This window comes from Ptychodera flava, chromosome 14 (genome assembly GCF_041260155.1).
Source record: "Ptychodera flava strain L36383 chromosome 14, AS_Pfla_20210202, whole genome shotgun sequence".
Taxonomy (NCBI): Eukaryota; Metazoa; Hemichordata; class Enteropneusta; family Ptychoderidae; genus Ptychodera; species Ptychodera flava.
The window spans coordinates 800997-817704 of NC_091941.1; the positions used below are offsets into that span (position 1 = coordinate 800997).

At 35.2% G+C, this 16708-nt stretch overlaps 1 protein-coding gene across 4 annotated transcripts in view; it reads left to right on the forward strand.

Annotated features, from left to right (window-relative positions):
- The window catches only part of LOC139148894 (CDAN1-interacting nuclease 1-like), an 87311-nt gene that overhangs the window by 21894 nt on the left and 48709 nt on the right, over positions 1–16708 (forward strand). For all 4 annotated transcript variants that reach the window (XM_070720338.1, XM_070720340.1, XM_070720337.1 and 1 more), the window contains exon 9: positions 951–1018. In XM_070720338.1, the coding sequence (XP_070576439.1) occupies positions 951–1018 (68 nt within the window). The remainder of the gene's footprint in view (positions 1–950; positions 1019–16708) is intronic.

The following is a 16708-nucleotide window of genomic DNA, read 5'->3' on the forward strand; positions in this document are numbered from 1 at the left end:
TATTTCTGGCAAAACAGTGCCATGGAAAAACGCTGGCATCACTGATGGTTTGCTTTGATTAGGAAGTAATACCAGCCAAGTGACTCAGCGGGTCACAGCATTCTCATAAAAGTTGATTCTTCTTAGAGAGAATACTTGGAGAGAAAATTTTGATTTACTGCCCCAAATGCATCCCGTCTCACGAGTCTGAGATAAACGCAAATCGAACAAGATTCCTGAGTGATGAACTTCTTGGCCTTTGTATCATTTGCTTTCCATTATCACTTGCAATTATCCAGATGAGATACGGTGATGATGGTTGCATTCAGCATTTATGCAGAGTCAGGTGGGTGGTAAGTGCCTTATGGAGTACTCCCTCCCCTAAAATATCCTCTCCAATGATTGTTGGACAACAAAATGGACATTAAGCAATACTAGGTATTTCTCCACCCTTATTGTTGGAGATATTTCATCTCATTCTGCCGTGTTTGCTTTTTACGTTTCTGCTTGAAGTGGCACAAGGTGAAGAGACACTGAAAATGCACTGAAAGGAGTACATTTGGACTCACAAAGAAATAAATCCTGGTGAACTGTTCTCTTTTACGTGAGAAGTTTCAGATGCAGTTGCCATAGTGATTGAGCACCTTACTGACCATCAAAACACTCTTACTCAGAAATAAAAGGAAAACTTTCAATTTATAAAAAAAATCATCAACTTCAGCAAAAGAAGTCAACTGAAAGATTTTCTTTCACAACTATGATGTGTCTGCCGTGGATGATATGACACCCTTTTTGTTTGTGTATTGAAGTTAATATACCGATCTTTGATGTTTTTCTCTCTGTACATCGACCCATTTTTTGACTTTCTCTTTATTAATATAATCAGTCATGTCTGAAATATTGTAATGACTACATTGGACCAGTTGACACATTCATCAGTCACTGAGATGTTCCTTAACTCATCATGTCAGCTCTGTTGGTGCCGAATATGAGTTTATTCTGCAGGAAAAACTACACAACAGAGGACTTGCATTTCTCGGTAAGTCTTCCAAACAAACTTTCATACTCTCAACTTTTTCAACAACCATACAAGATTGAAAACAATGGCCCTATGCATAGCTTCTGATTTCCCTATTATCTACCACAACAATCTTTGCTTAGTCCGTCCATACCATGACAAGGTGAGGTAAGGCAGGGTTGCATGCTCATCACTTCATGTTTGCCTTCACACACCCATGTTGAATTCATTTTGGTTTCACCCATTGTCTCCAATATTTGGAATGAGCAGCAAAGCTGTTTCCATGCGATGATGAAGGTGACAGGGTGTGTGATTTGGAAAGGAAAACAGTCCAGTGTCTGGTGAATAATTTTGAAAAGCAGTTGTCCAGTTTTCCAAACTTTAGAGATGTAAACTGCAAATCCAAAATGCTCTGATTTCAGTAGCCACTCTTTGACCATTTTTATCAGCATGAACTTTCTGTATTTTTTTAATGCCCTCATTTGAAAATAATAATTTCCATCAGATTGTGTTTACACACAATTGAACACTCACGCTGACACAATGTCCCTCAACAGTGGTATATAAATATACACACGCTCATATACACATATACCCAGGTACAACTACATACATATTTTGCACACAAAGTAGATAGGCAAAGGGAATCTAGAAATATAACAACATTTGAACCAAGAAGCCTAGTTTGTTATTTGTTGCAGAAAAGATTAGCAGTGTGAGAATATTTTATTCTCGTTAATTTTAATTAATTTGAACTAACAGACAGTGAGAAATATACCCTGGAGTATCTCTGTCTTTGTCCAATTGTGATAGATATATTTCCACTGTAAGACCTTTGTCATTTCACAAGGGGAGGGGAAGGCAGAGGAGGGGAAGGGCTTGCAATATTTTCTTTCACATAATTGTATATAGTATTGATGTATTATATTAAAGAGGGATCTTCTCTTGATAGGGGTTCATTATTCTGTAATGCTGACATTTTCAACAGTGGTACGTAGTAAATTTCACATAAATTAAAATGAATACATTTTCCTGATACACAGCACTTATTTCAATTGCATTTTAATTATTTTACTCATTGACAGCATTCATTTCATTGGCATTTTCATTGAATCACATTGATTACTGTTTGCCAATGGAAAAGCAAGTGATCATGTATTGGTAAAAAAATTTTCAAAACTGTATCCACTTCAGCAATTTGGAAAATGAGCAAAGTTCAGTTGTTTACAAGTTTGGAGTCATGTGACCACACATCTGCTCACAAAGCGCAGCCAGTCAGCCTTGCATGTTAATGAAAACAGAAAGTGCCATTTTCTTTTTACTTTATAGAGGCAAATGGTGTCAACAATGGCCTCCATAAAAAGTGAAAAAGCATGCCTATCACTTTTAAGTGATATAGTTTGAGCACTTTGGAATCAATGACCTGAAAAATGTACTATCTCTGCAGTACTGCTCTTTATATGATTCTCCTTCACTATTTACTGCATAGTCATTTGCCCTTTTGAAGTCCAACGCTGTAAACCAGCGTTCAATCATCTAAAGGAGAACCAATTGGGACTGATTTTTAAAGAGCTCCCCAACAAATACAGGAGAGTCAGGTTTTCTAAAAAGGAAAAAGAAAATCTGCTCGGAACAAAATACTCCAGTCATAGTTACGAAGAAATAATAGCTTTAGATGTGTAATTAGTAAAGAGCAATTGCTCCCATATCAGAGATATATCATCTTACATGTAGTCAAGTCCTGTCTCAGAAAACAATGTCAAGCTAGTCTCTTCAAAAACACAAGAACAAAAATATTAATTAAATTTGGTCAGACATTTCAAAGCCGAGTAATTAATTCATAATTAAACCATTTCAGAGTAATTAAGTTTTTAATCATGTAATAATTCACTGGGAAGCAGTTGAATATCAGTTTTCTTCGGAGGAAAACAATTGCAAATTATTTGACAGACTTTTATGATGTGTTGAATTTTATTATGTTATAATAAATGGTGCCTCCTGCATGGAAGGCTACACCCCTGTCAGATTATTCTCTCAAGATGTACTGTATTTTGCATCTGATCACAGCAGCACTTTCTTTGCATATTCAGTTTTCCAACCTATCTTTTTTTTGTGCCCCTTGGACAAACAGTCGGGGGAGAGAGTGATGGATTGATCCCGCTAAAGATTTGTTTGTTTTGTCAAAAGATCACTAATGGTGGAGTTAGTATGCAAGCACACAGTTCTGGACCATTACCTTTCTGCCTTTTTGTCACTTGCAATTTACAGGCTTTAGCCATGCAGCCACAAACAGAGATGAAAGTGTCTCTCTTCAACACCTCCTTCTGACCTCGCACAATACTCTCTGTACACACCTTTCTTTCTTTACTGTGTTTTGACATTCCAAATGTATTTCTCTTATTCGATCAGAGCTGCTTTAATGTGTAGAAATCTTTCAAGTCAGGGATGTTAATATTTGATGTATGCCAGTACATTTGTCACATAGTAAAATTTTATGTATTTTTAAGATTTGAATTGTTTCCATATCACCTCATTTGATGAAAAAATGTTTTCTTTGTTTGAAGATCAATACAAACATATATGCAAAGAATATTTTACAACTGTTGAAAATTAAGAAAAAACTTAAGTTCAGAAATTAAAAGTTGGATTGTAAATTTCAGGTTATTCAATTGCATTAATGATAAAACTGAAAAATTCTCTGACAGAAGAAGTGAATTGTAGCAATACCAAATTGAAATGTAGCAATACGTGAATGAAATCTACATATTATTGTTACATGTGATAGGAAAATAATTTGGACCAATATTTTGAAAGAATTTTTCATGAAGGATGTAGATGTTGACTTTATTTGTTGACATGGCATGATTGATTCCAAGATCCATCAGAGATTCTGGATTAAAGCTTCAGGCGATTTTTTTTTTGATTTTGTAATGTATGGATCGTTAGAACAAAAATTTTCACCAACCGTAGTGTTTGCGCTCCATTTAAAAGATTATGAAAAGACATAATTCATTTGAATGTCACCCCATCAAGGAAATACTGTCACAGTTTCTATCAAGATTGTTTATTCTGTTGTTTTTCTTATTGTCACATACCTAAATTGCACGTAAGACTTCTTTAAAGTGGGATTAATTATGATTTATGTGTTTGTAGCAAAGCAGAGTAATTGTTGTAATATCAAAATTATCATTATTTTCTGACATGTCCACCAAGACAGTCATAACCTGCACATCATGAAAGGCCTCCAAACCAGTAAGCAAACTCAAAGTAGCTGAAGTGATGGTTTTAAAACTGCCTGCTACAAGTATCTGGACTGAAAACAAACAAGCAAACAAATTGAATCTTGTACGATAAAGCAAAGAATGGAGAGACGGCAATACCGCGGTGACCGTGGAAAGTGGTGACAGGCACGGAACTACGATGGGCTTGGCCAGTGTGACCTGCTTTCAGAGAAATGAAACGCTTCATTATGGAGAGCACCTCTCCATTTCAGCTGAAGTTAGCTCTTTACATCGCAAAGATTAAGTTTGAAGAAGAAGCAAAGCAATCAGGCATGTTTAATCAACTCTAGCATGTATATTTCTATGTGAATAAAAGTGTATAGCATTGCCGTTTCATCACCTGAACACTTCATTTGAATACGTTTCTGTCCCAGTGATCACCAGAATACTTAACGACCACCAAAACAAATCATCCGCATTCTTGAAAAATTGTCACCAGTAATGCTCTCATAAACTAAAATGCATTCAATTTAAGGTTGCGTTTTTGGTCTAATATGTCCAAGAGGTGAAAAGTTTCAAATAAAATGCCATTATTCAATAAAATTAAATTTTTTTGTCGGAATTGTTACAGCTTGACTAACTCCATTAACAGCTACAACAATAAATTTTCATGACATAGTAGGTTGTTATGGGAGGCAGACACACTTGTGTTCTTGCATTTCCATTCTCAGCATCTCTAACGGGAAAAAACCCGGAGTTTCAAATTCCATTTCATTTAATTCCGTCACCTGTGTACATCCAACCTAACCTGACATAAAAATCAGAATGAAAGAAGGTTTTGTGAAAATTGTGAAATATTGAAGAGATTAACATTATCATGCCCAAGTCTTTTTTTTATTGCCAGCGTAACATTTAAATTAATCAAGAGATGGTACTTGTGGTCGTCATTTTAAACAGAGATTGTTTTTCTTCATTTTCAATGATACTGAACAGTGTCATCGCTGTAGATTGCAGACTAGTCACACAATACCGGATCTTCTGACAAAGTTAACAACACACCAAGATTTTTAGAAAAATTATTTTTTATGAAACAATTACACTAATTCTCCCAGCTCTTGGTTTATTGACATGCATATTCCCTGCGTCTTATTTCAAATGGACAAGCAGAAAATCAATTTCAATCAAAAAATTTCTTGAGGATTTTTTGAATGAAAACTTCTCAGTATATTTTTTGAAATCATAATTAATGTCTCAACATGAAGTACTCAGGTTTAAAAGAATAAGTTTAAGAACATGCTTGGAATATTTAACAAATGTAAATAAAATTATTAATTTGGAGGGAAGTATTCTGTTGTTTCTGTATATACAAGTGGGATTACTTTTTTTTTCATTCCTTTACATGAAAGACATCACTACAAATCATCTTCCAATAATCTAGAAAATATACTCTTTCCACAGCTTTATGTACATTTTTGCATTTAATATCTGACAAACCATAATATTATTTTGAATATACAAATAAATATTTGTGAAATTAGCTTGTTTTCAAGAAAATTGCCTTCAGTGTAGAGACCTTTGACCTCAGAGAAATGAAGTTACGTTGACCATAGCTGCCTTTACATCACACAAATGTTAATGTACCTATCAATGTACTTAATGGGGGGGGGGGTGTACTGATCAATGTACTTAATGGGGGGGTGGGGGTGTACTGATCAATGTACTTAATGGGGGGTGGGGGGTGTACTGATCAATGTACTTAATGGGGAGGGGGGTGTACTGATCAATGTACTTAATGGGGAGGGGGGTGTTGAAATATCATAAACATGCTTGACATTCATTTCCAACAGCAAAGCAGCAAGAGAGTTTGAATACAGACCAATGACATTTGCGTGTATAACCATGATTATCTCCAAATTTTATCAATACGTTATATACTTATGCATTATATACATATATTTGTACATATCAAAAACTTAAAACTTAACATTTTTTTTCTGTTTATTCTATTTTTCTTTTTTTGTAGTCCTAGAGCTTGACCATATTCACCTTTGAGGGAATAATGTCACTAAAGTTCATCATGTATACCATAGGGTGCAGGGTGGTCCATGTTTTCAAGACTCTGTTTAGGTAAAATGAGAGTTTTCACAATTGTTATCGATGCTGATAAAAAACATTGCGCCTTATTGTATGATGATGGCAGTAGAGTGGAAACCTATCAGTCACAGTAAAAAATCTTTGCTTTTTTCATCTGTAATTTAAACTATGTATCTGCTAGCCTCAGTGACATCAGTATGTTTATTTTTTATCCTTCATGAACACATCTCTTTGTCACGGAAGCAGACACAAGTCTGAAACCCCTTGAGGCCAAAATGTCCTCCTTGAATTGCGAGAGAAACAGCCCTTTTTTTTCTGCATACCCTCCATAAATTTTCCTGAGAGTTTTTATAAAGTAATTACATGGAGCTTGATATTTGTATACTGAACCTTGCAAAGACATCATAAATCACTGGATACTGATCCAGCTTTGTCACCCTGGTTTATCCCGAACTCTAAGCTTAGTTTACATCCCAATTAACCTCAAAAATCCATGGGTCACAACATGAAGACGGCAACTGCTCTCCAAAGTGTCAGATTTGCCCACATGTGTTTCACGCCCAGTGTGTCAAGTAATGTTTGTATCACCAGTCAGCCATACACCTCTACTTCTATTAAATCTGTGTTGGAATGTTCACACTGTTAAAGATTCTCTCCACCCCGTTTTCTTTCCTGAGCCGCAACAAAGTCGGCCACAAGAGAGGCTGACAAATTCAGGTGCCTGTTTTCCATATTAGAGGATTGGCGATTTGAGACACCATGGAAGATTCACACAACAGAATTGTGAAATTTCACATCACCAGTTGTAAGCGGAAAAATGACTGTGAAATTTCACATCATCTTCTGTTAAGTAGACATTTGTTGTGGAAGCATGTGTTTTTATTTGAAGCACATTACCATGACAACTGGTCACATCGCTATCCACTGTCCATTTCTTCTTCTTGTTTCTTATGTTTTTTATTGCTTTCAATATATTCCTTTCTTTTACAAGTAGCTGAACACTAGTTAAAATTTTGGTATCAAGACTAGCAATTTTCAATTTATTCTCATAATTCTAAAAAACTTAACAACAAAACTATCTGCTGTACAGCCATGTTTCACATTTTGAATAACCTAACATCCAAGCCTACAGTCTATTTGTTAAAGGTACTCTGTCATGATGTATGTTGTTGTTGTTGGTGTTGTTGTTGCAGTCTATTTGTTAAAGGTACTCTGTCATGATGTATGTTGTTGTTGTTGGTGTTGTTGTTGCAGTCTATTTGTTAAAGGTACTCTGTCATGATGTTTGTTGTCGTGGTGGTGGTGTTTATGGTTGCGGTGGTTGAGAATTCCTTAATTCTCATCTCAGCTGTTTATGACTTTTTCACAAAATAGATTTTGTGTGCAACACATTAACATATAAATATTTGCTCAACCAATTTCCTTGAGAAAGGACATAAAATATCTCCATCTCCACAGTATATGTTAATGTCACAACAAATATTTCGGTCGTGAACAAATTTTTCATCTTCAGCCTTCCTGTTCCCATGACAGCGTAAATCTTCACAAAAATTTTAATTAATAATAACAAAGAGTTTTAAGTCAAAGCTCTATAATTCCTGTGTTCTGTTTTGCCGAACACGTCCATAGCTTTATCTTCCTACATTCTGGATCTCTCCCTCCCCTCTTCCCCCCCCCCAGCCAAATTGTCTCTGAAACATGCCCAGCTGTGTGCTATTATTGAAAGGTTATTACCTCTCCAATACTAGAGTCTGTGTATCCACAGTGATCCTCTCTACTTGTGTTCCCTGCAGGTATTAATAGTGTATTTCATACTGCAGGCAGGGCCAGCTGTGTCTGGGACATGATCACCTCATGAAACAGAGCTGTGAGTGAGTTCATAATACACAGCCCCATCGCATTGTATCGGCGAAATGATAGCGTACTTGATCTGCTGTAATGTTCGTGCTGCAGTTAAACACAATTTAGCAGTTTATGGTTCCTCTCAATTGGAACTTTTGACCTTGACTTTGTGGTTGTCGTCATCTGGGCTCCAGCCTGGTTTAAAACCCCAGACAATTTGTCTGCATGGTGAGACTGTAAGCTGTGACATGCACTGCCGTCTTCAGGTTCCACAAAAAAAGCCAGAGAGAAAAATAAGCAAGCAGTAGATGACATTGGGTCAGTAAGCTGCCACAGGACTTCCCCGCCTCCATACATCAACATGATGGATAGTATAGGAGGTTAGCCTGCCAAGTCCATTTGCCTACCCTGTGAGTCCCCAATGACTGAAAACATTTACCGAGTTAATTCATCAAAATGTAATACTAGACATCCGAATGTAATTCGAGACAAGTTTTGCTCTGCCCAGAGGCATACAATGAGCCAAGAGGGACTAGATTTTGTTGAACATCAAATCACCATATCACAATTTCTTTTCTGCACTTGATGAACTACTAATTGAAACATTTCTCATCTGCGATATTTCCTAGTTGAGGACTTTGCCAGCTAATTCAAAGAGCTGTTGTTCTCGTAAATGTACTTTTAATGAAGAAATTTGTGAAGAAATAGAAAATGCAGAGTGTTGGAGAAACCTCACGTGGCTTTCCACTGAGCTGTAAAAACTTTCTGTCGCTGTTGAATGGTGTTCATGGACTTGTTTAGTGTACAGCAGTTACCTGCACAAACACTTGTAATTGAAGATGATAATAATATCAATGTTGGTCCATGGTAACATCCATGTCCAATGAGACACTATCAAATAAGTGTGTTTATAACTTTCAAATTTCAGTTTCTGAAATACTGCAACCTGCAAAGCAAAGATTTTCATCTTGTGCAGATTAGAAAAAACCCTGCAAAGGGTTCCAGTGTTAATCTTCATTATCAACAATGTGGTAACCATGGCAACACCTAAATGAATACTGATGTTTCCAACTTCTTACTGTCATCCGATTTTCTGAATAAAAGCAAATGCACTGGAATGAAACGCTAAATTTTTATTTATTATTTTTATTTTTTATTCATTTCTGTCAAATTGAAACAATTTTTGTAATACGTTAGAACATTATAAGGTTCTGTTCATAATTGAATTGTATCTGTTCATAATTGCAAAGTTATTTGAAAAAGTTGAATTCTAAAAAGCATAATATTATGCTAATTTCGTCAAGATTGTTGTTGCATTTCTTAAAAACGTGAAGGGAGTAAACTGCGTTGCTGTTGTTAAACCATTCTGTAACTCTTGATAAAACAATTCTTTAAATGCAAAATTCTACAAAATCTGGTCATACCAATTTATTAAAAGCGTTATGAAGTTAAATCAAGCATTGTATAAAAATCAAGGTTATTCTTCAAAGAAAAAATGAAAAAAGGTAAAACATTAGTGTCATTTTGGATTGAATTTTATTTGTTAGCATAAAAGGACACTTGGATCAGAACAATGAGATAAAAATTATTTGTAAATAGTGTTGTATTTTGATTGTGTTGTGTTGCAGCACCACACTGTACAATAATAAGAAATAGACACATATATATGGTAATATATATGGTAATATTTGAAGTTTACAAAGGAAAAACATTTCCTCTAAAGTTTGTTTGTATGTGTAGACTTAATGAGTGACATCATCTGATCAAATATTTGTCTAGAAAAAATGAAAAACCAAAATCTGCACAAAAATACAAAAATATTCCGTTTAATTTTGATGAGTTCTGCCTCAAGTTTATTGGTTAAGGTGGAGCTGCATGTTGCCAACACAGTTTTTTTCAAAGCAAATTTCTCAACAAAGATGACAAGGAAACCCCCTCATACTATATATTTTCAAAGAGCAGAGACTCAAATGTTTAGTATGGTAGCAGTAGTTTACTCGAAAGATGAAGTGGGTGTATACTTGGGGTAAAAAACCTAAATTTTGGTATTAATGATAAAAATTAATTTAAGTCAAAAACTTGACACTATTTTCTGAAATGTAATATTTAACTTGAAAGAAGAGTATATGTAGAAAAAAACGACTTTTATTTTGCATTATCTATCCTCATTCAAAAATGGCAAAGGTTGAAAAACTGACATTCAAAAAAGTGATTAAAATCATGATTTGTAAAATGCAAATGCCTCTTATTTAAAATGTAAGAACTTTATAGCCAAACAAAAAAGTTGTTTTTTTAAGAGCATTTAATGTGAAACAATGTGACAATTTCAGAAAATTTGACCCAGCCAGAGTGGAGTTAAATTCTTTGGAAATTTTAAAATAGGGAGGAAAAAGAATCCAGGAAATCGGATTATTTACATTCATTTGCATAAATTAACACTTCTTTATCACGAAACTTATGACTGCTTGACAAGCTAAAAGGTGAACCCCACCAACATTTTAATCGTGGGTTAACATATTAATTAAAATTGAATGAATGTTTGCAAAAACGTGATTTTTGAGCAAAATATGTTGTGTTGGATGCAGAGCCCCCTTAAGTACAGTAATAAACCACGATAAGTTCAACTAACCTCCACAGAGTAATGTTTGCTGTTGGGCAGTTTGCTGACTCTAAACATTTCTACACTTTAGCTGGACATTTAATTCAGTAACAGTAAAATATCAGTTTCATTCCAATCTCCAGAAACAGCTCAGAATTGCAGTTTCACCAGTGATGCAACTTTGAACTATACCCTGTTCCCAGTGTGGTTATATTTTGATGACATCAGTTTATTGAACTCACTTGATTTAGATCCATACATACATTACTGTATTAACTAATCTTTGTCACTTGTCTTCAATGTTTGTGAAAATTTTCAAAATTTATTGTTTATTGGGTGGAGATGTTAGGATGGGCTATATTTTGTCTGTCATTCTCATCCATTTCTGTCAATTTTTTTCTCTGTCTATTTATTTTTCACTTTGCTTTTGTTTTGTCTAGCTGACTCTACCTGCCCATCTCTGTAAATCTCTTTTTACCACAGCTGCAAAAGTTGAAAAAAGAAACAGAAAAATGTAAATGCTGCAATAGCAGTGTCTCTGCTAGAATGGAATTCCTTCCGCTGTCGACACATCGCTGCCAATAGTAGTTATTTGCATGAAATCATCACTGATGTAATATCTGATGATCAGAGAAAACTGCCAAACTCACAAACAACTTTACTTATGTGTAAAATAATACGAATATCTCCTAAAAATACATGATGTGATTTTTTCTATGATTTCATCATGGCACCGTATAATGTCATATAGGAGCTGTTTTTAAGGGGTTGTCGGTAGCCAAAGTACTCTCTAAACAGCAGAGAATGGACCTTACTCTTTTCATGGTTAATTTTTTTAATGAATTTTGTCAGATAATCTCTTCTTTGTAGACTGAATATTGCAAAATGCCCATCATTAAAATACCCATCAGAATTGTGCTTTACATAATTTGCTATTCCATTTTGTAGAAGTGAGATATTTGTGAAAATGGTGTCTGTATATGAAATATTCCAGTAAGTTAAAACATGTTCTTATCCATTTTGGACTGTTACCATGGTTACAGTCACTTCATGCTTGATTTATTCCACACATTTCCACAGCTCTGCCGTTTCTGTCTAACAATAACTCCTTAATTTCCAGTCACTGTAAGGATTTGAAAAATTCCCATTTTCCATGGCAAGTATTAGAATGTCACTGGTTTCTTATTCCAGAAATGCACTTGATGTTCTGAAAACAGTTTTCACCATTCCTACACCGAACCAAACCACTTTTCATAATGAACTAAGGTGTCGTTCCTTTTAAAGTATTTGTATAATTTGGAAAACCACAATAAAACCAAAGTGGAAAAGTAACGTGACTGATCATGGTAAGGTTTATAGTGTCAATGCTACTGAGATCCTCGGTAGTCATGACGATACCACTAGTGCATCGCATTTTGTATGTGTAATGTGGTTCAAGAACCATTTCTTCCCAGAGTTCTATTCTGTGGTGCCGGCCACAAATTGAACACTCTGCTGTCTTTTCATTAAACCATTTTGTGTGTATTTTATCCACTGCCCCTGACAACAATGATGTTATTTTATCTTTACCGATACTTCATCTTTTGTTACCCATGATAAACCCTGTCAAATCAGACTACACTCCCTAAACTCTTGTTACCAGATTTTCCAACCCAAATATTGTTGTTAATTGACATGTCACATTCCCTGGGAATTCGTTTTTTTATTCAGCCGTCAATTTAGCTTTTTCAAACACCAGCCAGAAAAACTGCCAGTGAGAATGAGAGGAATCTTTCCACCTAACTTTCAAATCTCTGTATCTAGTTTCATACATGTTTACAGATTACTTAAAACATAATCCCTTTTAAAATGAAATGAAAAAAAAGCACATGAAGAATTTTGGATGAGATGACAAATGTAACTGAATCCTTTTCTCAATAATGTCGATGTGAACTCTGACTCGATAGGAAAAGAAGGGGAAAATGGTGTCTATTTCATGATGAATTCTAAAATGAATGGTACTTTCAGGATGTAACCAGCACAATGTGAAAGAGACTAGATGTGCCATGACACAAACAATAAGCATTCATCATTTTGATACAAAGAACAAAGAAGAAAAAAGTAATCTACATGGATGAATTTCATGGCACAAAAAACTTAAAAATTTTAAGAGAAATTAAGGATGCTGAAATTCATTTTGACTAACCACAGGAAATGAAATCTCTTTCCTTCATTTGTTGGATTTTTGCTGCTTTCAATGAGATGAGCGGTGGCTATTGTAGTGTTTTACTCCATAGCAGCTGGTACAACCTCTGACTGCAACGCTGGCTGATCCATCAAATACTCTGGGCAAACAAAAGAGAAATTTCAGACAAATGCACGGATAGAGAGGATGATATATCATATCAGTTGGATATAAAAGATGCAGGTCTGCTGTCCATGTGAATGATAGAACACACACGCTGGGTTGGTTTTGTTATACTTCCCTGGATACTTGCATTCAAATAACACACATACACACATATACATGCAAAGAAAACCTCATTTCTTTCACTCATTGACAGTGTAGATGTATCTGGGTAGATGCAGCGAGATCGTCCAACTGCTAAGTAAGTGGTGTCGATTTCAATACCCAGCTCTGGTCTTTTTAATGCTTGTAAAGAAACCATGGCTCAGATCACCACCAATATTTCCAGGATTCCAAGCAAATTGGATAATAAGTATTATTTTGACGTGATAAGTAATTACACATTTACTCAAATTCGAGTCCTATACAGAGATCGGTACACTTCCATTGTTATGCTAAATTTCACTGCAGTCGATGATGAGTGCTAAATGGATACGTTAGACTCAATAGAATGAATTTTCATTTTGCTACAAAGGGATTTGATCAATGGTGCATGGCTAGCAACCTAAACTAAAATGTCCGCCATCAGGGTTTTTATGCATGTTTTTTTTAATGACAACATGTAAAAGCGTTAATTGCGTGTCTCCAATTGTTCCACAGAAACTGCTTCCAGCCACTGAAATTTTTGTCTTTATGGTTAAGATATTTTAATTTAGTGCGTAGGAAAGGCCTGCAGACAGGAATGGATTTTCTTTCACCCTGTTTTTTTTTTCCATTTACCTGCGTTACAGAAAGCTTTTAACAATCTTATGAAGTGAAATGATTTCAATCGCCTAATGTTGTCTTAGTTCATCAAGTGAAAGTTTTTCCATCTCTCCGTGTCTTCTGTTTCATTTTTTCTTCTTTTTCATTCCCTCTTGTCTAGCTTTCCATCAGCTTGCCTCAAGAACAATAACATATTCTCCCAAAAGCAAGCTTCTCAGTAATTAATTTTCACATTCGTTGCCTTTTTGTTAAACAAATTAGATAACTTAGACTGTGACCCTGACTGTGGTTTCAGTGCTGTACATACATGTGAAGCACAGTTTGTTCTAGTACAGTACCCTATACCATGTTGGTATGTCCACAATATCGAGCTAAGTCAAAAGAACAAACACACAACCTATACTGTCCATTGTTAGAGTTTAATAACAAGCTAAAGTCTGAATTTCATTTCTACATTGAATGATTACAGTGCTCAGATAATCCACAGTTTATCAAAACATGGAAAATCAGATAATCCATGCTTTATCAAAACATGGAAAATCAGAACTCAGAACATTTTGTGACTTCATTTCATAGATAATATATTGAAAAATAAACCATGTTCCGGTGGTTTTCTTGCATATTTATGTGTGTGTCAGTCAAGCTACATTGAAAAGAGTGTAAACATCCTCACTCAGTGTACAGACTGTTTCCATATCAAGCTGTACATTGTCTTAATCCTTCAATGAAAGGATGCACAAACTTCTTGTTAAAATGAAATCATCAATTTAATAAATAAATATGCAAGATTTGAAAGTCAAACAGGTGGTCAACTTTGACTACATTGATGTTTGTCCAGTCACTTGTCCTCCATGATGAACTCTTCCACACAGACTCCAACCCATCATCGTCGTCTGCAGATACTGTTCAGACTCCAACCCATCGTAGTTGTCCGCTGACACTTTTCAGACTAAATCCCAACATCATCAGCCTCTGACACTGTTCAAACCTCCAAGCATTCAGAACATTACTGGAGACAATTATCTGATGCAATGCCACAGTACTTCCAAACAAAGCAATTAATTATCCTGATGGACAATTGGCAAAGTACAGAAATGGGACACATAGTATTGATCCACACAGACATGTTTTGAGTTTTATTCATTGATTTTATTAATGAACAAAATAATTTTTGATGATTAATGTTGCTTGAAGGTCATCAATGGTGAACTAAGACATGGTAATCATCTTGGATTCTCTGATCAATCTGTAGAAATATGAATCCATTGATTGCAAAGTGTGGAGAAGAGAATTCAATGTGGGATGTGATGTTTACTTGACTTGATAAATGAGATCAGAAAATGTAAATATCTCAGCGCCTGGTGTAAACATCAATGACAGAGAAGAGTAAAATTGGTCGTTTTTCATGAATACCATGATCTGAATGTCGCCGGGTGAAGTTCCCATGGTGTGAGTGGTATCAGTGCAAAGATTTGAATCTATGCAGCATTAAACACTACCACCCTGTTAGTGGTATCATTGCAAAGATTTGAAACTATGCAGCATTTGAATAACACTACCACCCTGTTAGGGGCTGTGGATAATTAAAACACGCACACGGCAAACATAACGTAACAACCACTTTGGATACATTACGTTATTGTCGAGTTGGCGCTTAACAAAGATTGATTTTAGAGGGGGTATGCCAGTGGTGGTGGGAGTGTATGCGTGATGTCTGTTGCTTCTCCACTAGATGAGTGGATGCTGTATGTTGTGGGTTCAAACCCGATTGAAAATACTGTACCAATTGTAGGTATGATACAGAATGAGGCTGGGTTGGATTTTCGCACTTCAAAACTTTCATTTAGGAGGGGGGGGGGGGGGGGTTGAGGCCAAACTAAGTTTCGTTTACCGTGTGCATGCTTTAATTATCTATGGCCCCTTAGTGGTATCCGTGCAAAAATTTGAAACTGCGCAGTATTTGAATAACACTACCACCATGCAGGTACGAGTATCTCTACATTGAGCCAAGACGGCCAATGATTATGATTTATCGATTAAACATCCAGACTAATCAATGAACAATCTCTAATGAATTGACTAATTATGATAATTAATAGATGTAAAGTAGTATAGATGTATTGATTATATGGTCTGTGTAATGGATGATTGTAGACTCTCCCATGACTGTTGCCATAGTGACTGAGATGGTGATGTTATTATATTGAAAGATGACAATGTTCTGTCTCTATTTGTAGTTTATGGTAAAAAAAGACTGAAAATGAGTCTTAAAAAAGGAATCACAATTTTTGGAGATTATTGAATTGTTTAGATGGCAAGGTCATACACAAAATTACACACAACAAACTTCATCAACAGTTGTTGAAAAGCCGTAGACAAAGTGACAGAAATAGCACATAGCTTTGGCTGGTTTTTTTCAAGTTAAATATACAAATTTTTGATTTCAGGAATGTTGTAAAAGCTGCAAAATTTCATCTCTTCTTCTTTAGCACATGATTTATTGAGATAATGTTTAGAGATATTAATTGTTTGGAAGTATCGACAACAGATAAATTCACAATATGCATGTGGTTTTTGAAAGGAGCGATCAAAATAGAATCTGACACAAAGCACATATGGTTCACAATATTTTTACATCTTTGTCTCTTTGTCTCTTTAAATTTTTTTTTGTTCCGTGGGCCTGCTTATTTTAGATGTTAGATTTTAACAACAACAGTTTCAGATAGAAACAGCACAGTAAAAATTGGTAACTCATTGTTCTACCAGAATAATTATACAAATTAAAAGCTCCTTTTCCTGTGTCCCAACCAAATCCATAGAATCCATAGAATCTGTGAAAAATATTGGAAAAGATACACTGAATT